General features: G+C 45.1%; 1 protein-coding gene across 3 annotated transcripts in view; it reads left to right on the plus strand.

Annotated features, from left to right (window-relative positions):
- RUSC2 (RUN and SH3 domain containing 2) overlaps positions 1–26,997 on the plus strand; it is a 67,058-nt gene that overhangs the window by 38,100 nt on the left and 1,961 nt on the right. For all 3 annotated transcript variants that reach the window (XM_042914343.1, XM_042914342.1, XM_042914341.1), the window contains 8 exons: positions 15,094–17,190; positions 22,837–23,466; positions 23,701–23,886; positions 24,034–24,174; positions 25,263–25,339; positions 25,549–25,723; positions 25,814–25,919; positions 26,641–26,687. In XM_042914343.1, coding sequence (XP_042770277.1) covers positions 15,162–17,190; positions 22,837–23,466; positions 23,701–23,886; positions 24,034–24,174; positions 25,263–25,339; positions 25,549–25,723; positions 25,814–25,919; positions 26,641–26,687 — 3,391 coding nt within the window. In that variant the 5' untranslated portion in view covers positions 15,094–15,161. The remainder of the gene's footprint in view (positions 1–15,093; positions 17,191–22,836; positions 23,467–23,700; positions 23,887–24,033; positions 24,175–25,262; positions 25,340–25,548; positions 25,724–25,813; positions 25,920–26,640; positions 26,688–26,997) is intronic.

A 26,997-nucleotide genomic window follows, 5' to 3' on the forward strand; every position in this document is an offset into this window, starting at 1 on the left:
TGGAACTTGAGAAACTTAAGACCATGGGGGAAGGGAAGGGGAAAAAATAGTTACAGAGAGGGAGGGAGGCAAACCATAAGACACTCTTATATACAGAGAACAAACTGAGGGTTGATGGGAGAGGGGGGAGAGGAGAGGGGAAAATGGGTGGTGGACATTGAGGAAGGCACATGTTGGGATGAGCACTGGGTGTTGTATGTAAGCGATGAATCATGAGAATCTACCCCCAAAACCAAGAGTGCACTGTAAACACTTTTTGTTAGCCAATTTGACAATAAATTATATTTAAAAATAAAAAAAATAGGGGCGCCTGGGTGGCTCAGTTGGTTAAGCATCTAACTTTGGCTCAGGTCATGATCTCACAGTTTCTGGGTTCAAGCCCCACGTTGGTCTCTGTGCTGACAGCTCAGAGCCTGGAGCCTGCTTTGGATTCTGTGTCTCCCCCTCCCTCTGCCTCTCCCCCTCTCATGCTCTGTCTCTCTCTCTTGAAAATAAACATTTAAATAAATTAATTAATTAAAAAAAAGGAAATGGATAGTGAAACAGGTTTGAAGGACTACATGATGAAGTATGGGAAGTAGGGTTGTATAGAGAGGGAGTAGATAGATAGCAAAGATGGAGGACCTTGAAAGCCAAAATGAGTTTGAACTTAATTCTCTGGATAATGGGAAACCATTAAAAGAGGTAGAAGGAGTGACATATGGAAGAAAGATGGTACTTTAAGGAGATGAATCTGGTAGTACTGGAAGGTAAATTGCGGGTGAGAATACTAATTAGGAGCCAGTTGGGGTTTATAATGTGACAATATTTGTATTTTGTTTCTAACCGGAAAATAATTTGATCTTTCATCAAAAACACTATAGATCTTTGGCAGTGGTGGGTAGAAGATAGGTGATGGTGTGGTGAAGTAAGCCAAGCACTTAAAATGTGAAAGCTGCCACCTTCCATAGGCAACTACAAACATTTCCTAAGTAGTGGCTGTCCAGTACAATGCATGGCTTAGCCTCACAGAAATCTCAGGGACAAAGACCATGGCCCTCGAGCTCTTATAGTAAGAAGCTAGAACTCTATGCTTGGTCATGGGGATTGGCTTTGCCCTACACTAAAACTCCTTATCCAACCCACTTTGAGGTCTGTTTCAGGGAAGAGGGAAGTACAGCCATACCTCAGGGATATTGTGGGTTCTGTTCCAGATCACTGCAATAAAGTGAATATTGCAATAAAGCAAGTCAAATGACTATTTTGGTTTCCCAGTGCATATAAGAGTTACAATTATACTATACTATAGTCTGTGAAGTGTGCCATAGCATTATGTCTTAAAAAATGTGTATGCCTTAATTTAAAAATACTTTATTGCTAAAAAATGCTAACCATCATCTTAGCTTTCAGTGAGTTGTAATCTTTTTGCTGGTGAAAGGTCCTGCCTCAGTGTTGATGGCTCCTGACTGATCAGGGTGTGGGTGCTGAAGGTTGGGGTGACTGTGGCAAGTTCTTAAAATAAGACCATGAAGTTTGCCACATTTATTGACTCTTTCTTTCACAAACAATTTCTCTAGCATTCAATGCCATTTCATACCATTTCACCCACAGTAGAACTTCTTTTGAAATTAGAGTCAATTCTCTCAAACCCCACACTGCTTTATCAACTAAGTTTATGTAATTTCTAAATCCTTTGCTGTCATTTCAACAGTCTTCACAGCATCTCCACCAGGAGTAGATTCCATCTCAAGAAACCACTTTCTTTGCTCATCCATAAGGAGCAACTCCTCATCCATTAAAATCTTATCATGACAGTAATAGCAATTCAGTCACATCTTCAGGCTCCACTTCTAATTCTAGTTCCCTTGCTATTTCCACCACATCTGCACTCACTTCCTCCACTGTAGTCTTGAACCCCTCAAAGTCATCCATTAGGGTTGAAATCAGCTTCTTCCAAACTCCTGTTAATGTTGATATTTTGACTCTTCCCATAAATCATGAGTGTTCTTAATGGCACCAGACGTGGTGAATCCTTTCCAGAAGATTTTCAATTAACTTTGCCCAGATCCATCAAAGGAATCACTATATATGGCACTAGAGCCTGATGAAAGGTATTTCTTAAACAATAAGACTTGAAAGTTGAAATGACTTCTCAACCCCTGGGCTGCAGAGTGGATGTTTTGTTAGCAGGCTTGAAAATAACATTAATGTCATTGTACCTCTCTATCAGAACTCTTTGGTGACCAGGTGCCTTGTCAATGAGCAGTGGTATTTTGAAAGGAATCTTTTTTTTCTGAGCAGTAGGCCTCAACAGTGGGCTTAAAATACTCAGCAAACCATGTTGTAAACAGATGTGCCGTCATCCAGGCTTTGTTCCATTTACAGAGCACAGAGTAGATTTAGCATAATTCTTAAATGCCCTAGGATTTTTGGAATGCTATATGAATGAACACTGACTGGTTCCAACTTAAAGTCACCAGCTGCCTTAGCCCCTAATGAGAGTCAACCTATCGTTTGAAGTTTGAAGCCAGGAACTGACTTCTTCTCTCTAGCTATGAAAGTCCTAGAAGACATCTTCTTCCAATATATGGCTGTTTTGTCTACATTGAAAATCTGTTGTCTCATGTAGCCGCCTCCGTTAATGATCTCAGCTGGCTCTTCTGGATAACTTGCTGCAGCCTCTACATCAGCACTTGCTGCTTCACCTTGCAACTTTATGTCATGGAGATGGCCTCTTTCCTTGAACCTCATGAAGCAACCTCTGCTAGCTTCCAACTTTTCTACTGTAGTTTCCTCACCTCTCTCAGCCTTCACAGAATTAAAGAGAGTTAGGACCTTGCTCTGGATTAGGCTTTGGCTTAAGGAAATGTGGCTGGCTTGATCTTCTATCCAGACCACTGAAGCTTTCTCCATATCAATAGTAAGGCTGTTTTGCTTTCTTATGATTCATGTGTTTAGCAGAGTAGCACTTTTAACTTCCTTCAAGAACTTTCTTTTGCATTTACAACTTGGATAAGTGTTTGACACAGAGGCCCAGCTTTTGGCCTATCTCAGCTTTAAACACGCCTTCCTTGGATGAGCACTGGGTGTTATATGGAAACCAATTTGACAATAAATTTCATATTTAAAAAAAATAAAAATAAATAAACATGCCTTCCTCACTAAGCTTAATCATTTCTACCTTTTAATTTAAAGTGAGAGATGTGCAACTCTTCCTTTCATTTGAACACTTTGAGGCCACTGTAGGGTTATTGGTTGGCCTAATTTCAATATTATTATGTCTCAAGGTATAAGGAAGCCCAAAGGGGAAGGAGAGAGGGAGGGGAGCAGCCAGACAGTGGAGCGGTCAAAACACACACAACATTTATTAAGTTGACTATCTTTTATGGGCATGGTTCATGGTGCCCCAAAACAATTAACAATAGTTATATCAAGGATCACTATTCATGGGGTGCCTGGGTGGCTCAGTTGGTTAAGTTTCCGACTCTTGATTTCAGCTTATGTCATGATCTCACTATTCATGAGATCAAGCCCCATGTTGGGTTCTGAGCTGACAGCACAGAGCCTATGTGGTATTCTTACTCTGCCTTTCTCTCTGCTCCTCCCCTACTTGTTCACATGCACGTGCACATGCTCTCTCTCTCTCTCAAAATAATAAACTTAAAAAAAATTTTTTTAAGGATCACTGATCGCAAGTCACCATAACAAATTTAATAATAATGAAAAAGTTTGAAATATTGTGAGAATTACTAAAATATGACACAGAGACACAAAATAAATAAATCCTGTTTGAAAAATGGCACTGATAGACTTGCTCCACACAGTGTTGCCAAAAAACAAACAACAACAACAACAACAATGCAGTATCTGAAAACATAATAAAGTGACGCTCCATACAAGGAGGTATGCATGTACAGTGACACCAACACCATTTCTGCTGCTTTCAGTCTCCTTGTGAAAACCACTAATGGTCACTTTTATGAAGCAGCCTCCTTCTCTCCTTCCCTTCCTCATTGTTTCCTGCTTTATGAGATCAAGGTGCCCTGGCCCCTCAAACAGATTGAAGTTGGAGGTGGGTTTTTGGAACTTTACCTACTTCTCTGTTCTCTCTGCAACTCTGTTCATTTTAGCGTATCATCTGTAGACTCATGGGTCACATAAGAAATAGAAGAAGCAATAAGGGGAAAGAAACTATATCTCTTGTGGATCCTGAGTGGTAGTTGCTGTGGTCCTGGCCACTGGACCCAAGTCTTCTTTCTAGGGACCTGAAATCCAGGGCTTGGCTGAGGGATCCAGATACTAGTCAACACTGAGAGGAGACCTAGATAGGTCCCCAGCTTGTGACTGTCTTTGCCATCAAGGGTGGCAGCAGGGGGCAGTGACCTGAAGTAGACAGACAGTGCTGCTGCTTACTATACAACTGGCTCTGGCTGTAGCTTCTCCACTGTTTACTGATTCCCACAGAACTGGCCCAGAACCTGAGGAAAGTGGAGCTGGGAAGGGGTGAAGGGCTCTGTAGACCTACAGGCAGAACTGAGATTTTTCTCTGGCAGAGGGAAGACCTCTCCCTTTCCTTAGCCTTCCTTTCCCTAGGAAAATAAGCTTCCTGGCCCCTCAGCCTGGTCAAATGGATTCTGCCTCACCACTGGCTCAGCTGGACGCCACCCGGCAGGCACTTGACCAAAACCTGATGCAGGTGAAGGGAGAAGGTTTTGTTCCGGCCACACTAAAAGAACCTCTGAAGATGTAAGGAACTGAATCAGACTCTGTGTTAGGAAGGGACCTGTGCCCAACTCGGTCCTAAGGCTCACTACCACCCTGTGTATAGAAGCCTGCCTATGGCCCAGTCTCTCTTTTTTCTGAGACAGACCGCATTTCTCTGAAGAGGCACACCCTAGAAAGCCTAGTGCTGAATCTAGCTGGGATACACAAAGAGTCTACCTGCTGACAGAATGATGCCTGGTCCCTGAAACCTCCCTTCAAGGTTTCAGAAACCCCCTCCCAGGATGGCTGCTCTGCCCTGAGGCTAGTCTGGAATCCTAGTGAAAGGAAAAAGCTGGAAAACAAGGAGTCATTCAGAGTGGGTGAAGAGAGGAGGGAGAGGTTTCTGGCTAAGATCTAAAAGGAGGGGCCTAAAGGAAGGAAGGAAGCTCTAAGGCTCTGCCCAGACTTTTTCCCTGAGACTCCTAAGAGCAAGAGAGAAGCTAGACCCAGCTCTCGGGTCTAATTTTCTTTGCTGCCTTGAGAGTTCTCAGTCTTCCAGCCCTAGCTGCCCTCTGTGGCTTTCTCTCCCCTCCCCCTTCCCTAGGCTAAAGGGCCCACAGGGACTGACAGGGAGGGAGGCTGAGTGGCTGTACTGTGGGCATGCCTGCTCCTTTCCCTTCCCCCTTCCCTTAGCAGCAACGTCACCGCAGCACCAGTAGCAGCGGCAGCAGCAAGGATACTGGGGCTGGGATTGCGCAGCCTCCCTGCATTAGCAACGATGCCATTGTATTAGCAGAAATCAGATCTTAGGAAATCGGTTCAGTTCCCCCTGTGTGGTCCCGTGGAACAATGCCTCAGCTGGAACTGTCGAGGTAGAGCTTGGTTGCAGTGCAAAAGGAACAGAAGCCTCCGGGTACAGCTCAAGGCTCCTTACAGAGGTATGGCTTAGCGGAGCTGGGGGAGGGGCAGGGCAGAGACGCTAGGATAACCGATCAGCACATTTGGACCCCGGCTTCTGAGGGTTGGCTTTGTCCTTCCGAAAGAAAGAGAGAGAGCAAAGAGAGAGAGAGTGCAAGCATGAGAGCAAACATTAGATGAGCTCGTCCATGCATACATTTGGGCTGTGGTGCAGAGGCTTGGGCTAATGCTATTTTGTCAAGCAACAGAAGATCCCCTCTTTTCTTGGCGTTTCTAATGAGGCTGCTATAGTATGGGTCATGGTGAAGGGGGGTCAGATCTAGGAACAAAGACTTAATGGGAGGAGACACCCCTAAAGCTATTGTAAGTTTATGATGGAGAATATGCAGGGATCCAAGCAGTTCTCAAGAGGAAGGGCTGGGAAGCATCCAACCCGTTCTTTTCCTCCATACATAAACATACATGCCCATAGACACGCATACCATATCTTCTGTTGCCATGGAGCCACCAGGCTGCAGGTAAGGATGGAATAAGAAAGAATGTTGACCAAGAGGCTCTATAGTATATTGGGGGAGGGGGAATGTGAGGAGGCAGTCACTGTAATGCCTACAGCACCTGACCTGTTATAATCAGTCTCCTTATACAGACGTAGATTCCTATCGGGAAGAGACCTAAGCATAAGCTGGTCCTCCCAAATCCACCCTCTTTGTCTCTTCCCTTCAGTCATGCCCAAGAGAAGACTCAGACAGGAAAACAGTTATCAGTGCTATTGACGCTCCTCATCGGGCCACAGATCAAGGTCAGGTTGTTAGAGAAGAGCAACTGAATACTGCTGTCTTCCCAGTCTTCCTTCAGGAGGCCAAAAAAAGAGGAAAAGAGTTTTATGACTGGCAGAAAGATGCTGATGACCAAAGACAGGGGAAACCTTTCTTCTGGAGTTTAGAACATTCTCCTGCCCAGAGTTGACCTATTGCTGAGCAGATAGAAAGAGTTCCTTAAATTCCCATTTCCACTGACCACCTTGGTGAATGATTCAAATACATATGCTAAAAGGAGTCAGTAGTTCCACATTGTGCAAATATGTGGTTGGCAAATACACTGGGAAGTTGCGGGAGGGAGGGTGTTAGTTCCCAGGAAGCATCTAGGAATGTGAACTACAGAACAGGGAAAAGGGGCCTTGGGGACTATAAATGGGGCAGGAAGGTGAGGGCTGGGAACTGAGACAGGAGTGGATTGAAGAGTGTTTAATAACACTCATATTACTGAGGTGGTAATATAAAAGGGACTGTCGGTTCAGAGAATAGAGAAGTGGGTAAATCCAAATTATGTAAGTGGAGGTTCAAGTGTGGGCCTATACAGGAAAGGTAGGAAGCAGCTGCTATAGTAGCAGAATAAATGCCGGTACTTTCGGAAAAGGGTGTGGCCCCTGAACATTTTCTTTGGGAGGCTGTTGTAGTAGGAAGAATTAGGAGTTAGGCAGACCTGGTTTGTGTTGTTCCATCTCAGTTGTGTAATTGTGGGCAAACGATTTACTCTTGCTAAGCTTCAGTTTTCTCATCTGTGAAGTGGGAATGATTGTGCCTACTTTAAAAGATCATAGTGGAACTAGAGATGACATATGTAAATCACCTGGCATGTAAGAGCTCAGTGAATGATCACTAATAAATAGTATTATTATGTTAGGCCAAGAGACATCCATTTGGGATGGGGGCCAGGAAAAGGGCTCTCATGGAAAGCTTTCCCTGATTCTGGAGAGCTAGACTTCATAACTTTATGCTGGCTGAACCCAACCACTATCTTCCTACTAGGCATAGCTATTGGGCCCGTCTTCTGAGAGCTTTCTTTCACTCTCTTCCTATTCTGGATTCTCTATTCCTTCCCCATCGTCATCTCCCATGTCTCTCCATTTAATCAGGGTGCAGAGGGGATCTGCAATGAGCTCTTCTACCCTATTGTTTTCTCTTCAAATTTATTAGAGCTCATGGCCCACAGTATTAAACTTGTATTGTTATAGAACAAGTCATTCCCAAGAAAGAAGTCTAAGAGGTGTGTGTTGTGTTGTGTTTGAAATAAAGTCACATGTATAGTATACTCTCATTACATTCTTAACTCACAAAAGTTAAGTTATCCTGAGTCCTGTCTAATTGTCATTTATTCACTAAATGATCTTGGACAAGTCCTTTTGTTTTTGATTGTCAATTTCCTTGTTTTTTAAAATGGAAGTGGCTCTGCCTACTTTGGTGAGTTGTTGTGAGGATCAGTGAGGTGACATGTAAAAAAAAATGTGCTTTACAAAAATGTGCAAGTTCAGGAGAGGGGGCATGAATACAAAATCTCATGGGATGCCTGCAGTACGTCACCTCGGTTGACTGAGCTAGAGTTGTCTGTGAAAGAAATATTGGCAGGCATCCCCCTTGGTTGTGTGGAAATCAGAAAGGAATAAGACCTTTTCTAAGATACAAAAATATAAAATGAATCAAACAGTGATAGAGCTTTACAGTTAAAATAGGATTCAACAAAACCTAAATGTAAAAGCTAAAACTATACAGCTTTCAGGGGGGAAAAAAAAAGGAAAAATTTCTTTATGATCTTGTGATAGGCAAAGATTTTTTAAATGGGACAGAAGGCTCTAACCATAAAAGATAAATGGGATTTTATAAAATTAAAAACTTCCATTAATTAAAAAGCACCATGAAGGTGCACCTGGGTAGCTCAGTCAGTCAAGCATCCGACTGTAGATTTCAGCACAGGTCATGATCTTATGGTTGTGAGTTTGAGCCCCAAGTCCGGCTCTGTGCTAACAGTGTGGAGCCTGCTTGGGATTCTCTCTCTATCTCTCCCTCTCTCTCTCTCTCTGCCCCTCCCCTGCACATGCACTCTAAGTAAATAAATAAACTTAAAAAAAAAAAAAAAAAAACTCTATTTAGAAAACAAATGGGCAGGGGCTCCTGGCTGGCTCAGTCGGTGAAGCGTCTCACAGTTCGTGAGTTCAAGCCCCGCATTGGACTCTATGCTGACAACACAGAGCCTGGAGCCCACTTAGAATTCTGTCTCCCTCTCTCTCTCTACCCCCTTCCCCACTCACACACTCTCTCTCTCTCTCAAAAATAAATAAACATTAAAAAAAATGTTTTTAAAGAAAACAAATGGGCAAGCCACAGGCTGAGAGAAAATATTCTCAAGACATGTGTCTGATAAAGGAAATTTAAAAGCCCCTACAACTCAATAATAAAAAGATAAGTCAGTTTTTTAAATGGGTAAAATAGGGGCACTTGGGTGGTCAACCCATTAAGTGGCAGACTTCAGCTCAGGTCATGATCTCATGGTTTGTCGGTTCAAGCCCCATGTCCAGCTCTGTGCTGACAGCTTGGAGCCTGGAGCCTGCTTCAGATTCTGTCTCCCTCTCTCTCTGCCCTTCCCGTTTGCACTCTCTCTCTCTCAAAAATAAATAAACATTAGGAAAAAATTTTTTTTAATTAAAAAAAAATAAATGGGTAAAATAGGAGTCCACAAATAACCGAGCACCTACCATGTTCCAAGCACTGTGTATAAGTTCCAGGGACACAGAGTTGACTGTATCACAGGTTTTGACCTCAAGAAGCTACACTCTAGCCTGGGGGACAGATACGTAAACATAACGGTATAATATAACTCTCTGCACCCTCCAGGTACAGATTCTTCATCATCTTCCATTATCCATTTATTCTCTATCTCTGGTTTAGAGGATCAGCCTTCTAGACTCTGTGTATCACTATGTTTTTCCATTTCAAAGCATGTATGACTCAATAATAGTTTTGTGGATCAGAATCACAAGTTTCTATGTTTGTATATTTGTGAATACCGCTTGAAAATGGTGGTTTGAAAGGGGGGTGGGGTTGGGTCGGGGCGCTTGGGTGGCTAAGTCGGTTAGGCGTCCAGTTCTTGATTTCGGCTCAGGTCATGATCTCACAGTTCCTGAGGTCAGCCTCTATGCTGGGCATGGAGCCTGCTTATGATTCTCTCTCTCCCTCTCCTGCCGCTCCCCTGCTCTCACACACTCACGAGCATGTGCATTCTCTTTCTCTCTCTCTCTCTCTCTCAAAAAAAAATTAAATTAAAAAAATATAGGGGGGCTGGATATTCATTGAAGATCAAGTGATGGCTGTAACCCATAGGTACTCCTAAAATTACTGCTATATGTACAAGATAGCTCCTTTAGTCCAGACCTCAGATGATAGCCTGGACCTTGGGGAAACCTAGTACTATCTATAAGGGGAAGACCCCCTCTCCAAGCCCTGAACCTGTGGTATCTATGTTGTTTAAAGGAAATAAAACCGTTTAAATTACATACATAATAGATATATATTACATACAAATTAGGAAATACAGTTAATACCGAAAGGGTAAACTTATAAATAATCTAAAATCACTCAACATAGATAAGAACTATTAACATCTTGTTGTATATGGTTTCAGATTTTCTTTCATGCATATTGCTATGGTCTGAATGTCTGTGTCCCCCCAAATTCATATATTGAACCCTAACCCACAAAGGTAATGATAGTAAGAGGTAGGCCTTGGGGTGATTACTTCATGAGGGCAAAGCCCTCATGAATGATATTACTGCTTTTACAAAACAGGCTCCAGAGACATCTCTTGTCCCTTACACCATATGAGGACACAGCTTGAAGGTGCCAGCTATGAACCAGGAAGAGGGCAGAACACAGCCATTTTGACACCTTGTTCTTAGACTTCCCAGCCCCCAGAACTATGAGAAATAAATTTCTGCTGTTTATAAGCCACATAGTCTCAGATATTTTGTCATAGCAGCTTCAACAGACTAAGACACATATAGACATATATTTATTTTTAAAAATGGTGTCATATCGTACTGTTTGTAGTTTGCAGTTTTCACCTAATATTTTGTGAATGTTTTCCCAAGTCAGTGGTCACATTGACATATTTTAATGTTACTCTGCTCTTACTTTTTTATTAAAAAAAAATTTTTTTCCAGGGGTGCCTGGGTCACTCAGTCGATTAAGCATTCAACTCTTGATCTCAACTCAGGTCATGATCTCATGGTTAGTGAGTTTGAGCCCTGTGTTGGGCTCTGTGCTAACAGCATGGAGCCTGCTTAGGATTCTCTCTCTTCTTCTCTCTGTGCATCTCCCTCTCTCTCAAAAAAATAAAATAAATAAAATCATTTTTAAAATTCTTTAAAAACAAACAAACAAATAAATAAATAAATAGATAAATTTTTTAAGTTTATCTTTGAGAGAGAGAGTGCGAGCATATGAAAAGGGAAGGGGCAGAGAGAGAGGAGAGAGAAAATCCCAAGCAGACTGCACACTGTCAGTGCAGAGCCCAACACAGCTTGATCTTACCAACTGAGAGAAACCTGAGCCAAAATCAAGCGACACTTGGGGTGCCTGAGTGGCTTAGTCAATTGGGTGTCCGACTTTGGTTTAGGCCATGATCTCTGGGCCTGTGAGTTAAAGCCCTGCATCTGGTTCCGTGCTGACAGCTCGGAGCCTGGAGCCTGCTTCCGATTCTGTGTCTCCCTCTATATATGCACCACCCCCCTCAAAAATAAATAAACATTAAAAAATTAAGAAAAAAAAAGTGTTGGACACTTAACTGACTGAGCAACCCAGGTACCCCTGCTCTTTTCTTTTTTGTTGATTGATTATTATTGGAATTTCAGGTTGTTTCCAACTTTCTGTTATCCTTGTGGCATATATATTTGAACCCAAGTTTTCTTGGTGAAGGAAGAGATATGAAGGAGTAAAGAGAAAATTATCTCATGTACCTCATAGCTAAACTTCCTAAAAATCCTCTTTATTTCTCTCTATAAAATCCCATACTTTAAGGCAGCTCTCTTTCTCTTTTCTTGTTCTCAACTTGTTTCTGCAAATGCCCCATCCCCTCCACTGCTCAACACTGGTTCCCTTCCTCACCCCTCCTGACCTCATAACTCCTAACCTTTTGTGTGTATTTTTAAAAAAGGTTTTAAATAACAGCTTTGTTAAGGTATAATTCACATACCATAAAATTCTGTAGTTTTGATTTTACTCGCAGACTTTCATAATTATCACCACTGTCTGATCTCAGAACATTTTCATTACCCCAGAAAGAACCTCCATACCTGTTAGCAGTCACTCCCCATTCCCCAGTCCCCCAGTCCCTGGAAACCACTAATCTATTTTCTGCTTCTGTGGGTTTGTCTGTTCTGGAAATTTCATGTAAATGGAATCCTATATCATACAAAAAAGCTTTTTATGACTGGCTTCTTTTACTTTTTGAAGTTCATTCATGTTGTAGCACGGATCACCACTTCATTCCTTTTATTGCTAAATAGTATTCCATTGTATGTATATATCACATTATTTTTTTAACATCGTTTTTTTGGTGCAGCTTTATCTATATATTTATTTATTCATTTTAATGTTTATTTACTTATTTTGGAGAGAGAGTAAGAGACTGAGCAGGGGAGGGGCAGACAGAGAGAGAGGGAGAGAGAGAATCCCAAACAGGCTCTGCACTGTCAGCGCAAAGCCTGATGCAAGGCTCAGTCTCATTAACCATGAGATCATGACTTGAGCCAAAATCAATGCTTGAGTTGAATGCTTAACCCACTAAGCCACCTAGGTGCCCCTATTTATTTATTTTTAAAGTAAGCACTACACTGGGGTGCCTGGCTGGCTCAGTCAGTGGAGCATGCAACACTTGATCTCAGAGTTATAGGTTCAAGCCCCACATTGGGTGAAGAGATTACTTAAAAATAGAATCTTAAAAGAAAAGCAAAAAGAAAAACCAAATTAAAAAAATAAATAAATAGGGATGACTGGGTGGCTCAGTGGGTTGAGCATCTGACTTTGGCTCAGGTCATGATCTCACAGTTCATGAGTTTGAGCCCTGCACTGGGGCTCACTGCTGCCAGTGCAGAGCCCACTTTGGATCCTCAGTCTCCCTCTCTCTGTGCCCCTCCCCTGCTTGTGCTCTCTCTCTCCAAAATAAATAAACATTAAAAAATAAAATATAAATTAATAGATATATAGATAGATAGATAGAGTAAGCTCTATACCCAATTGGGGCTTGAACTCACAACCCTGAGATAAGGACTCACATGCTTTACCGAGTCAGCCAGGTGCCCCTCATATACACGCTTTTGTGTGAACATGTGTTTTCATTTCTCTTGAGTATATACCTAGGAGTAGAATTGCTGGGACGTATGGTAACTCTATGTTTAACATTTTAAGGCACTGTCAGACTATTTTTCCAAAGTAGCACCATTTTACAATGCCTCCAGCAAAGTTTGAGAGTTCCAATTTCTCCACATTTTCACACATTTATTATTGTCTGTCTTTTATCTTAGGAATCATGCTGGGGGTGAAGTGGTATCTCAATGTGGTTTTCATTTATCTAATGACTAATGATGTTGAGCATCTTTTCATGTGTTTATTGACCATTTGTGTGTTTTCTTTGGAGAAATGTCTAGGCAAGTCTTTGCCCAGTTTTTCATTGGGTTATATGTCTTTTTAATGTGGGGTTGTAAGAGTTCTTCATATATTTTGATCAGAAGTCTCTTTGTAAATATTTTCTCGCATTTTGTGGGTTGTCTTTTCTTGATGGTATCCTTCGACGCGTGAAGGTTTTTAATTTTTATGATGTCCATCCACCTTATCTATTTTCTCACTTTTCACTTGTGCTTTTGGTGTCATAGCGAAGAAACCGTCACCTAATCCAAGGTAAAAAATATTCATTCCCATGTTTTCTATAACTCAAACCTTGTAGCTCAGTTTAGTCTGTCTAGTTTCCGCCTTTCTCCGTATCTACTACCCCCATATCTACTACCCCCAGTCAACTCACAAAGGATTGGAAGTCCAACAAAGTCTTCCTCTCCGAAAGGAAAGGGGGAAAAAGAGGGTAAATACTTTTTAATTTTGATGTAATTTAATTTGTAAATAATGATATTTTAAAACTGTATCCCTCACAAATGTATTTATCGGCCACTTGAATCTTTTCATTTATTATTGCCTTTTCATGTCCTTGAGTATATGTGACTTGCCTAGATCTTTTCTGTACTCCACATGAAGGGCTGTGATCCTATAATCTAAATGAGTTAAAATTTTAAAAATTGATGGTATAAAGCATTCAACTAAATGATGGAGAACTTAGGTTGTGGGGTATTTATACTCATAGTGGGTGGAAGGAAAATGATAAGAATAAAAAGGGAAGGAAGAGAAATGAATGAAATTAGATATGAGGCATCTGAGCAAGTGAGGACTGTTAGGATTGAACTTGATAGCACAGGAGACTAGAATTTGAGGAAGCCATTCTGCCACAGTCCAGCCAACATACCGGAGAAGCTCAGAGTGGGCTCTGTGTCCTTGGGGCCAGGAGACCTTGAACAAGAGAGAACTTTACCTTAGCCTATCAGAAAAACTGGGAAGAGAAGACTTTCTAGGAGACCCCCACAGTGAAAGTTCTGAGCTGAAACTGGATAGAATTTGGTCACTTCAGAAGATCTGTACCCTGAGCTGGACAAGAATGTATTATGCCTGTCATGTTTGCTAGGTCTTATGTGATGTTGTGCCTGAGTGATACAAAAGAGAAATAGACACCCGCCCTGCATTGAGAAGGAAGAGATTAGCATACTTTCAGTCACTTTGATGCCCAATTTGGTCTCTGTATTCAAGAAGCTGCAGGACAGGGGCACCTAGCTGGCTCAGTTTGTGGAGCATGTGGCTCTTGATCTTGGGGGTGTGAGCTCAGCCCCCACGTTGGGTATAGAGATTACTTTAAAACAAAATCTTTAAAAAGAAGAAGAAGAAGAAGAAGCTCCAGAACAGTAGTAAGAAGAGCAAGGATCCTTAGCCCACAGCCATGAGAGAGGGATAAGCATTCTGGGGCTCAGAGGAAGAGAAAATGAGATGACATAGGGGGGCAAGTGATAGAAAATATTTAAAAATAGTTTTCTTGCAAAATTATAGCTTACTGCTGTGAGTACATAATATAGTATTCATGATTTTCCCCTTATCTGAAAGCTTGCAAGCTGTAACTGTGACTAAGTCATCTCTGGATCCCCCTTAGTGCTGAGCACCCTTTCAGTCATCCTAGATGATTTTTCTTAGTTATGTCACTACTCATACTTTTCTGTACTCAGGACTAGTCATCATTTACTGCTAAGAACACATCCTTGAAAGAAAACGAGAAAGTGTTGTCCTTGAAAACCCCGAGATTTTCGTATGTGGCATTAAAAGGGGCTCTGCCTTTGGTCACAAGTGGATGCATGGCCAACTTAAAATGAAGGGGGTGCTCAAGAGCTGGGCCTGTGCAGTCCAGAGTATGGTGGGGTACCCTGTCCTGTTGGGCTGTGTTATCAAGCTCCATCTTGACTCTGAATCTTTTCTCCTCTTGGGCCCTTCTCCACCTGAAAATGCTATGGGAAGGGAATGTCCCTGACTTCCAGGGAGGTGACATTAGGTTCCCTTTCTTTCCCTCTCTCTCCAGGTGCCAAGCTCTCCTGATGAAATGTGTTCTGCCCCACTGGGCTCCCGGGGCAGTGTCTGGTGCTGTTGATGCCCTTGTTCGAAATTTCCAGAATGGATAGTCCCCCAAAGCTGACTGGAGAGACCCTCATCGTCCACCACATCCCCCTGGTGCACTGTCAAGTCCCAGACAGACAGTGCTGTGGAGGGGCAGGTGGGGGTAGTGGGAGCACAAGATCCAATCCCTTCTGCCCACCTGAGCTGGGCATCACCCAGACTGATCAAGACCTAGGACAAGCTGACTCGCTGCTATACAACAGTCTGCACTCTGCTCCGGGGGGATCTGTGCGGTCTGCAGACAGCACGAAGAGTAGGGTGCGGGATGGAAGAGGCCCCGGGGCCCCTAAACGACACAATCCCTTCCTGCTACAGGAAGGTGTGGCTGAGCCAGGACTTGGTGACCTATATGATGACAGCACTGGTGACAGTGCCACCCAGCAGTCCTTCCACCTGCATGGGGCTGGTCAGCCCACCTTACATCTGTCCCCTTTCCAGCTGCCACCACCTGGGCCTAGAGTGAGCAGGCCATGGGGGGCAACACGTAGTCGGGCTGGAGTAGTGGAAGGGCAGGAGCAGGAGCCAGTGGCCACCTTGGATACCCAGCAGTGCAGCACCAGCCACTGCTGCCGGCCAGAACTGGAAGCGGAGACCATGGAACTGGATGAGTGTGGGGGACCTGGTGGGAGTGGCAGTGGGGGTGGAGCCAGTGATACCTCTGGCTTTTCCTTTGATCACGAATGGAAACTCAGTTCAGATGAATCCCCAAGGAACCCAAGATGCTCAGGCTCAGGACCTCAGCACTGCCGCTGCAGTAGCACATCCAGTCAGTCTGAGGCGGCTGACCAGTCCATGGGCTATGTGAGTGACTCCTCCTGCAACAGCTCAGACGGTGTGCTGGTCACCTTCAGCACCCTCTACAACAAGATGCATGGCAACTCCCGTGCCAATCTCAACTCCGCCCCACAGTCTTGCAGCAACTCTTCCTTCTGCAGCCACTCAGACCCTGGCGCCTTCTACCTGGACCTGCAGCCCTCCCCAGCTGAGTCTAAGATGTCTTGTGAGTCCCACCACCCCGACAGTGGGGGAAGGGAGGGGAGCTATGGCTGTCCTCATGCCTCGTCTCCTGAGCTCGATGCCAACTGCAACTCCTACCGCCCACACTGTGAGCCCTGCCCAGCTGTGGCTGACCTCACAGCCTGCTTCCAGAGCCAGGCCCGTCTTGTTGTGGCCACACAGAATTACTATAAACTTGTCACCTGTGACCTGTCCTCCCAATCATCCCCAAGCCCAGCTGGCTCTTCCATCACCAGCTGCTCTGAGGAACACACCAAGATAAGCCCGGCACCAGGCCCTGGTCCAGACCCTGGCCCCAGCCAGCCCTCTGAGTATTACCTATTCCAGAGGCCAGAAGTCCAGCCAGAGGAGCAAGAAGCAGTGGGTTCCTCAGTGGAAGCAGCAGCTCCTGTGGTCCCCGCTGTGATCGAGGGGCAAGTGTACACTAACACTTCACCCCCCAACCTTAGCACTGGACGCCAGCGCTCTCGAAGCTGTGATCGCACCCTGGCGCGCAGCCCTCCTGTCCGCCTGGGCTCACTGGAACGCATGTTGAGTTGCCCAGTGCGCCTGAGTGAGGGTCCTACAGCCCTCGCTGGGCCTGGCGCCCCGCCTAGGCGGGTCACCTCCTTCGCAGAGCTCGCCAAAGGCCGGAAGAAAGCTGCAGGCTCTGGCTCTCCGCCACTTCGACTGAGCATTGGAGACTCCTCCCAGGAGTTCTCACCCATCCAAGAAGCCCAACAAGATAGGGTGGGCCCACTGGATGAGGGCGTTCGCTGTAGCCATAGCCTACCACCCATGCCTTCGGGGCCAGGCATGGACCTAGTTGGCCCAGAGCCCTGGTCCACCCAGGTCTGTCAGGGCCCCCAGTCCAATGAGATGCCACCTACTGGCCTCAGAGCTGCTGGGCAAGGCCCCCTGGCCCAGCTGATGGATCCAGGGCCTGCTCTCCCAGGGAGCCCAGCCAACAGCCATACACAGAAGGATGCAAGAGCTAGAGCTGACGGTAAGGAACCTAGCTGGAGAATATGAGGATATATGCATGGCTTCCTCAGTGATAGGGCCCTGGCAACCACCCCATCCATAACCACTAAAGGTTCCTCAGCCTAGATTAATCTTTCCAGTCCAGGTCATGTCCTGCAGTTGTCACCGGGGGAAGGAGGGATAGAGGATAAACAAATACACTGAGGAGATAAAGTCAGGATTTAGAAATTGATATATTGAGGGGCGCCTGGGTGGCGCAGTCGGTTAAGCGTCCGACTTCAGCCAGGTCACGATCTCGCGGTCCGTGAGTTCGAGCCCCGCGTCAGGCTCTGGGCTGATAGCTCGGAGCCTGGAGCCTGTTTCCGATTCTGTGTCTCCCTCTCTCTCTGCCCCTCCCCCGTTCATGCTCTGTCTCTCTCTGTCCCAAAAATAAATAAAAAACGTTGAAAAAAAAAATTAAAAAAAAAAAATAAAATAAAATAAAAAAAAGAAATTGATATATTGGGAAAGGAAGTAACAGAAGATTGTGATTGTAAGCCTGGATGACTGGAAAGATGAGGGTACGTGGATAGAGACCTCAAACACTAAAGTAGATTTATAGGAAAAGGGATAAGGCATGAGTTTAGTTTTGGACATTTAGGAATTTACAGTGCTTAAGGGATATGTCCAATAGGCAGACCATACTGGGTGTCAGTGAAGTCCATTCTTTGATCAGTGATTGTTGCCACTCATCAAAGAGTCTGAAACCAGTTGCTAGACCTTTAAAGCCTCCTGGGTCCTCTCTTTTCCTATTTATTTTATTACATTTAAATATTTTATAAAGGCTCTGTGTTAAATGCTGGTGATAGATATGAGGGACAGTCTCTGCCCTCAAAGAATACAGACTAAGGATGAAAACAGAAAAGGAAACATAATTAAAACACAGAGATGACAGTCTATGGTACTGGTCTATGAGAGGGATATCCAGACTAACATGTCAGAAAAGGACTGCTAACATAATTTATATTTAAAACCAGTCTAGGGGCGCCTGGGTGGCGCAGTCGGTTAAGCATCTGACTTCAGCCAGGTCACGATCTCGCGGTCCGTGAGTTCGAGCCCCGCATCAGGCTCTGGGCTGATGGCTCGGAGCCTGGAGCCTGTTTCCGATTCTGTGTCTCCCTCTCTCTCTGCCCCTCCCCCGTTCATGCTCTGTCTCTCTCTGTCCCCAAAATAAATAAAAAACGTTGAAAAAAAATTAAAAAAAAAAAAAAAAGATTTAAAAAAAAAAAAAATAAAAAAATAAAACCAGTCTAGAAAGACGATTAGGAATAGGCTTTGTGGAGACTTGAAAGAACATTCTAGATTCATACAGTAGTCTGTATAAAACTACAAAGGTGCAAAATAACCTGATGCTTTCCAGAAACTGCAAATAATTTGGTATAACCATGGTGGGGTGTGGATGGAACTTTTGAAGGATTTAATCAGGGAAGTGGCATTTTGTTTGTTTTTAACAGCTTAGTAGCATGTTTTCATTTGTGTTTTAGAAAGATCACTGGTTGTTTGGGTGGAAGGTAGATTGGAAAGGATATCCTGGGAGTCAGGGGATGGCTGTGATCAGAGTCATCAGAATAAAAGAGGTAGTTGCATATGTGGAATTTAAGAAACAAAACAGATGAACAAAGGGGAAGAAAGGAAAATTAAGGTAAAAACAGAGAGAAGGCAAACCATAAGAGACTCTTAAATACAGAAAACAAACTGAGTGTTGCTGGAGGGGAGGTGGGTAGGGGAATGAGTTAAATGTGTGTCGGGCATTAAGAGGCCACTTGTTGGGATGAGCACTGGGTGTCATATGGAAGTGATGAATCACTAAATTATGTTCCTGAAACCATTATTACACTATATGTTAACTAACTTGGATTTAAAGAAAAAATTAAAAGTATATAAAATTAAATTTTTAAAAATAACTTTTAAAAAAAGAGGTAGTTGAAGCTTTGAGTGGATGAGAGCATCCAGGGAGAATGTGTGGAGTTATAAAAGGAACAAGGACAGAGAGCCCTGAGGATACAATGATTTAAGGGTGAGCAGAGCAACATCCCAAGGAGACTGAGAAGAATTAGGATATTAGAGGAAAACCAGGGGAGAGTGAAGGTACATGCACTAAATGAGGAGAAAATTTCAAAAAGAGTTCAACAAAATTTGAAGTGAAGTCACTAACATTAAGGCTGAAGAATCCTGAAAGCAACATTTGGGAGCAGTGAGGGTGGAAGCCAGATCTCAGAGGGTTTGGAAAGAAAGAGGAGATAAAGCAGGGGAAAGGGAGATAAAGGGGAATGTGCTGTGCTGTGGCCTCAGGTTGGGGTCCCTTGGCTTCTCAAAGGAAATGGGTTAAAAAAACATAAATGGTTTTATCTCTGCTGTTAGGGAGATCACAGCCCATCAGAAGACTTCACACTCCTAAACATACACAGAGGAGCTGTTCTTGGGGTGGGGATGGAAAGGGAGGTCTCTAGGGAAGAGGGGGGGTCAGAAACAGCAGAGATTGGCCAGAGTCCCTTGGAACCTACTCCCTTCTTAGACTGTACTGTCTGGCAGGTGTCTCTAGGCACAGGGGATGTTGTGGCTGGCATTCTTAGGGCAAGACCAATCCTGGTCAGAGATGCATTAAAAGTGTTGTTTGTTTTGTTATCAGGTAAGACTTGTCATATAGAGATGCTGTTCTGTTCCATAAGTCTCCAGTGACTTACCACAGGTCTCTTCTCTCGATTCTTTGCTATGAGTGACTATTCAAAAGAATTCATGAATGACAAAAGAAGCAGAGATCTCTTTGAGATCCTGAGCAGCAGAGTCAGGATTCAAAAAGATCTTACCAAGTCTGGAAAGAACAAAATTAAAAAAGCAGGGAACAATGTGAAGTTTGACAGGTGAGCGGTATGTACTTCCGTTGATTTGGGATATTTAATTGATAGCAAACTCAGAATGAGTCAGCAGTTTGGAAGGGCTTCCTTCCAAAAGTTAAAATGACTGGATTCATTGATAGATTCCAGAAGGGAGAAGCTGATAGTCCTCTACTCCCTGCACCAGTTAGTGCTCACCTGGAAGTTCTAGGTGCTTCATTTTAAGAAGGAACTGAGGGACTGGGACTATGTCACCTATAGAACAGCAGACTTGGATGAACGTGGTCTCTGACTCCAGTTTTCTTAAGAGCTGTCATGTAGAAAAATGTGAAGCCTTAGTCTGTTTTCCCTGGGGACATAACTGAGACCCACTCCCCAGGTTAGGCTCCTCCTTCTTTTCTGAGCTTACTTTTCTGCCTCAAACCCTATCCTGGGGACTTAGGGAGGATTTTTAAAGAGTAGAAATAAACAGTCTAATACAAACATACTTCATATAGGGGGTATAATAAAGCTGGGGTTGGGAATACCTAATCTGATAGCCAGGGTCCATTCAGCCTTGAAATTTGATATTTAAATAAATGGAAAGGAGGGAGGCATTCCCAGGAGGGAAAGCTGTGTGCTTAAAGTTGGGGACAGAGTGGGGAGAGTGGTGTCAGTGAGAATGGCAGGTGTGGAAGTTTGAGGGGAGAGCAGCCTAATTGGTGGCAGGTATGGACACCTGTTTGAGAAGATTAGACTTTATTCTGTGGGCAGTAGGGCCATGGGATAAAATTGGTGTTTTAGGAAGCAGTCTGATTTATGTAAGAAGATCTGGATGCAGTGAGACTAGACTGAACCAAGGGAGACAGTGGGGATTCATTCATTTAACAAATATTCATTCAGTACCTACTACATACCTGGCTCTATTCTAGGCACTGGGGATACATCAATGAACAATTCAAAAACCCTGCTTTTTTGGAGCCCTCATGAGGAGTAATAGACAATAAACAAATGAGATTACTTTCTGATAGTGATTAAATGTTAAAAAGAAAATAAAACAGGATAATGAGATAGAGTGTGACTTGTGACTGGGGTGGTCGCCACTGAGAAAGTGATGTTTGAGCTGATGCCTGAATGATGAGAAGATTTGGGGCAGAACAGCAAGTGCAAAAGACCCTGAGATGTTAATGAACTAGGCATGTTTAAGGACAGAAGGAAGTGTGGCTGGAGCACAGTAAGCAAAGGGAGAATGACAAAGGTTGCTCTTAGCACAGATTGGGGATGACTACTGGAGGGTACATTTTGAACACGTCCCTTAGGAATGATTCTAACCCCCCCACCATGGGGTTGTGATCGCTGTCCCCTTAAGACTCACTGAAGTAATAAATAAATGGGAAAAGATGAGGGCTACCATTTCGTGTGTAGTGCAATGTGATAAAGAGAACGTTGGCCCCTAAATCAGACTCTGGCTTAGGCAGAGTTCTACCTCTGCCACTTCCTAGTTGTATGACCTTGGGCAAATGACTTAATCTCTAAATTTCCAATACCCTGATCTGTCAGGTAAGGATATTAATTCCTATCTCACAGACTTGTGCGGCCAGAGTTGTGCTAGCGAGCCACACCCAGGGGTTTAGGCTTTGTAGGTGCTTGTAGCGCCACCTTGTGTTCATCCATATGTTTACAGTATACGCAGTGTTATTAGAAGCGTAGCTCACACACACAAAGACCATCAGGCTATGCAGTATCCTGGAGTTCTGTGTTTAGTTCGGAGCCCTATGTCTTGAGAGACGCTGACCTGAAGATTGGCTGAAAGAACAGGAGAGGATCAGTCTTGGAGACCACCGTTCTGTGTAGAGGGAGCAAATAAAGACCGTGAGGCTCCAATGCCAGGATTATGAAAAAGTGGGAATGGGGTGGATAGGGGTGACAGGAGTCTGATCCCAGCTGCAAATAAGGAAATATCATGGTTAGATTTGCTTAAGAATGAAATGACTCAGCTTTAGCAGAGAAAGGTGATGATGAGCAAAAGCTTGAAGTAAATAATATCTTACCCTGAAGATCATGTGACTCTGACTCCAACTCTTTAGGCTTCCGAAACAAAGGAAATGGTGTTTCTGCCATTGACTGAAGAAAGTCATCAGGAGAAAGGTGATAGATGAACTGTTTTAAAATAGCAATTATTAAGTGAAAGCAGAATCTTTGGGGCACCTAGGTGGCTTAGTTGGTTGAGCATCCGACTCTTGATTTCAGCTTAGTGCTGAGAATGGAGCCTGCTTAAGTTTCTGTCTCTCCCTCTGCTTCTCTCTCTCTCTCTCTCTCTCTCTCTCTCTCAAATAAAATAAAATAAAATAAAATAAAATAAAATAAAATAAAAAATACGTGAAAGCAGAATCCTAAAGCAGAATGATCCAGAGATCAAGGGGAAGGTTGGGGCTAAAGCTGAAGGTTCAGGAGTCATGTGTATGAATGTCTGAACTTGAACAATGCAGGGGAGAATGTGTAAAGGGAGATCAAAGAATGGAGCCTTAAGATATATCCACCCTTGAAGTCAAGAAAATGAAGAAGGGGTGAATAGCCAAGAGTACAAGAGAGTTCAGTTATCATAAAGACAATAGGGAAAGTTTTACAAAAGATGGGAGGGGCATTGTCACATTCCCAAACTTGGATTACCCCTACCCCATTCAATTCCTACAATTCAGGTGCTGCCTGTCTCTTCCCCTCTCCCCAGTGAGCATCATCTGTCTGCTTCTTTACTTCCTCTCATGGGGGTCTCAGGGCAAATCTGTCTGATTCCTCCTCCATCACTGTTGCCACAGGAGGTGGTGCTGAGAGCCGACCAGTCCTTCGCTACAGCAAGGAGCAGAGGCCTACCACGCTGCCCATCCAGCCCTTCGTGTTCCAGCACCACTTCCCCAAGCAGTTGGCCAAGGCCCGAGCCCTCCACAGCCTTTCCCAGCTCTACAGCCTCTCTGGTTGTGGCCGTGCACAGCAGCCTGCCCCACTGGCTGCCCCCACTGCTCAAGTTCCAGCCTTAGCTCCCTCAGGGGAGTCGCAGGCAGCCACCAACAGAGGTGCCAGGAAAGCTGGTCCTGAGCTAGAAACCTCACGGCCGTCACCCCTGGGTAGCTACTCCCCCATCCGCAGTGCTGGCCCCTTTGGGCCCAGCACCGATTCTTCTGCTTCCACCTCGTGCTCCCCTCCTCCAGAGCAGGCCACAGCCACAGAAAGCCCACCCCCATGGAACCACTCCTGTCCTCCTGTTGCCCGGCCTGCCACCTCGCAGCAGCCACAGAAGGAGGATCAGAAGATACTGACCTTGGCTGAGTACCGTCTCCATGGAACAGGAAGTTTGCCTCCTCTGGGCTCCTGGAGATCTAGCCTCAGTCGAGCAGAGAGTCTAGCCCGGGGAGGTGGTGAGGGCAGCATGGCCTCCAGGCCCAATAATGGTATGAGCTTTACCCCCCACCCCAAGCATCTTTACCTCCCCTTTGAATGGTTTCTTATACTCCAGCCTGGGGTCAGGGGTTAAAACGTTTACATCTCCTTCCCCATATTATCTATGGATAATATCCACACACACACCCAGCCCTCATATTTTATATGGGCCCACTGGGTGGATATGAAGTGCTATCTCCTACTAACTCTTGTCTGTCTCTTCTGCTAATCTGTTCTGCTTTCAGCCAACCACCTGTCCCCTCAAGCACTCAAGTGGCGGGAATACAGGAGGAAGAACCCACTAGGGCCACCTGGATTGTCAGGGAGCCTAGACCGAAGGCCGCAGGAAACTCGACTGGCCCGAAGGAACCCCATCTTTGAATTCCCTGGCTCCTTCAGTGCTGCTGGCCATCTGAACTGCCGGATGAATGGTGTGTGGCCCAGGTCCCCAGTATACCCAGAGCAGGCTCTACCACAGCTTGGCAGGGCTGGAGAAGGGGTCAGTCCCCAAAGGAACACAGAACCCAGCTGCAACTCTTAGGAGAGTTGCTTGAGACTGATTTTTCTCTTCTTTGCAGGTCAAGTAGTAAAGCCATTACCGCTGACCTGCCCTGACTTCCAAGACCCCTTTTCCTTGACTGAGAAGCCTCCAGCTGAGTTTTGTCTGTCCCCAGATGGCAACTCAGAGGCCATTTCCATTGACCTACTTCAGAAAAAAGGTGAATATTACCCCCAGCTCAGGCCAGGAATTCTGTTGTCAGTGCCTATTTGTGCCCATTGCCATACTGTCTAGTCTTCCAGATTATTTCCCTATTTTAGAACTCCACGTGCTAGGAAAGAATTAGCACAGGAATTGGGGCAAGAGGTAGAAGTCTGTGTATTGTGTATGGTGTGTGTGCATGAGCACGCAAGGGTCATTTATCAGATGCTTAAGAATCGGGCTTCAGTCTCTTGCCTTGGAGAGCTACTTATAGTGAGGGAGACTTTGCCATAAATAAATGGCCATGTGCTCTTGGGGACAGTTCAAGTACTACAGGGACTAACAGCTTCGGTAAGCATAATGGTGACATCTACTAAGCTATTTAGCAAATAAGGCACCACTGGACTAAGAGAGCTGCTTCAGTGAGATGATGCGAAAAGAACTGAACGTCATCGTGGGCTGAAGGGAAGGAGCCTGTGAGAAGGAATAAAGATGAAGCTAAGGTCCCTTGCAGAGGAAGAGTGGGAGATTCAAACCTAGGAAGAGGGAAGAACCTTGAACAAGATGGAGAGTGAGTGGGCCCTGGAGGAGGTTAGGTAGAATGTAGTTAGGTCTTTTGGATGGACAGGGATGTGGAATTCATGACCAGTCGCCTCTGTTCTCTAGGTGAAGTAGAATCAAGGGCTTGAGAAGAGGGGTAAAGATTTGGCAATGTGAAAGGATAGCAGGGCGTACCACGAGACGCACATCCAAGAAGTGCCCTTGTCGATCACTGTTATGAGTGGCCCCGGACTTTCTCCAGCAGCCACTAGCCTGGTTTCTCATAGCAGAGAAGATGAATAGTTAGATTCATCTAGGATATGGAGTAAGAAGGTCTTGAAGATGCAGTTGGTGAGATGGATCCACTGGTGGTGAAAGCAGTGCAGGGCTTGAGAACTGGGCAAAAACAAGGGGCCAGGGACTGGTCCTCGGTGAGACTGAGATCCGTGTGCAGAGACAGAGAGAAAGAGTGTAAGCCCCTCCCTCTCTCCACAGAGGGCTCCGTTTCAGCCACGTTGCCCAGGGACTTGCTTAGGAACCTGTCACACATCAAATTCTTACTTGCAGGGCTGGTGAAAGCAGTTAACACTGCTGTGGACCTCATTGTGGCCCATTTTGGCACAAGCCGGGATCCTGGGGTGAAGGTAGGCAAGAAACTGGAGAGCTGAGCTCTGCCCGGCTGACCCTCACCCATTCTGTGCGACCACTTCCTCCTGCTCTCTTGCACCAAGAACCCAGAGTTGGGAGCTTCGGGATGGGGATCTCAAGAGAAGCATGCTCAGGCCTAAGAGAGTCAGAAAGGACCAAGGTCAGGCCTCAAATGATTCTCTGTACTTGTCTACTGCATCCACAGGCAAAGCTGGGGAATAGTTCTGTGAGCCCCAATGTGGGCCACCTGGTTCTGAAGTACTTGTGCCCTGCGGTCCAGGCTGTGCTGGAGGATGGGCTCAAGGCCTTTGTGCTAGATGTCATCATTGGGCAACGTAAGAACATGCCATGGAGTGTGGTTGAGGCTTCCACACAGCTGGGTAAGTGCTGGGTGGCAAGATGGGGACTCCAGGCTGAGATTAGGGTTCCAGAGACTGGACATGTGACTGCTAACTCTGGCTTCCTCTCAGGCCCGTCTACCAAGGTCCTGCATGGCCTCTACAACAAAGTCAGCCAATTCCCAGAGCTCACCAGTCACACCATGCGTTTCAACGCCTTCATTCTTGGCCTGCTCAAGTGAGTGTGTGGGGCAACAAGAGCTGCAAACCACCAGCCCTCTCCCCTAGGCTCCGCCACTTCTGAGGAACCAACTCCCTAGACTGAGACAGTCAGGTGGATCCACAGGATCTGTGGCCAGGGCTCAGGCTCACCTTCCTCCTTCCCCCGCCACTCCCATCTAGCTATAGCCTCTCTCAGTAGGTCACTGGTTTCCCACCACACCCACAACCCTCTGGCACTGATCACCAACATGGTCATTTGCTTTTAATCTGGTTTTTATTCCACAATCTGGCTTATTTGGAAATTAATCTGGTTCTTTGGATATTGTAAACTTTGATCCACTCCATTCCAGCACTACTTCCAAATCCTGCCTGCCCGTAAATCCATCTTGAGATCCACATCCTAGTATCTTTCTTTCTCAAGTATGGGCCCAGGCCATCCCCTTTGGGATGGGTACCCTGTACTCTCACTCAGTAGCTGCCCTGACTTCTTGGGTCCTATGCAAGCCAACTCCTTTCTAGAGGGAAGAAATTGGCTTGTGAATCACATGTTCACCCCCTCCCAACGTCCCCACTGACTTTCCAGAACTAGATTACATGAAATGAACCAGGTAGCCATAGAAGGGGGGTGTTCAGCCTATACCTCTGCTCTATGTCTGACCCGATGTCCATCTCCTTTGTACCTTATCATCTGGCTATATCCACACAAGATTCAACTCTCTTCACCTATTTCCCTACAGCATCCGGTCCCTGGAGTTCTGGTTTAACCACCTCTATAACCACGAAGGTAATGCCCAGAACACTGTTCTCTCTTGAAAACTCAATATAGGCCAGACCTCAGAGGCTCAAAGAGGGAGGCACAGCTCTTTACAGATTCTAGAGGTGGGGAGGGAACCCCACAAACTTTCATCCTCAAAGCCGGGGCTTCTGCCCAAAACTTCCCCCAGCTTCTACTTGTGTTAGAGCCTTGGAGTCAGCAGGATACTCAGGCAGTGTGGAAGTCAGGGTGGCTAGGAACCCCAACACCTCCACTCTGAACTTGGGGCTGCCACTTAGGGTTTGGAGGTCACGACCTGCACAACTTGAGGCGGCATCGT

The sequence above is a fragment of the Panthera leo genome, chromosome D4 (genome assembly GCF_018350215.1).
Source record: "Panthera leo isolate Ple1 chromosome D4, P.leo_Ple1_pat1.1, whole genome shotgun sequence".
NCBI lineage: Eukaryota > Metazoa > Chordata > Mammalia > Carnivora > Felidae > Panthera > Panthera leo.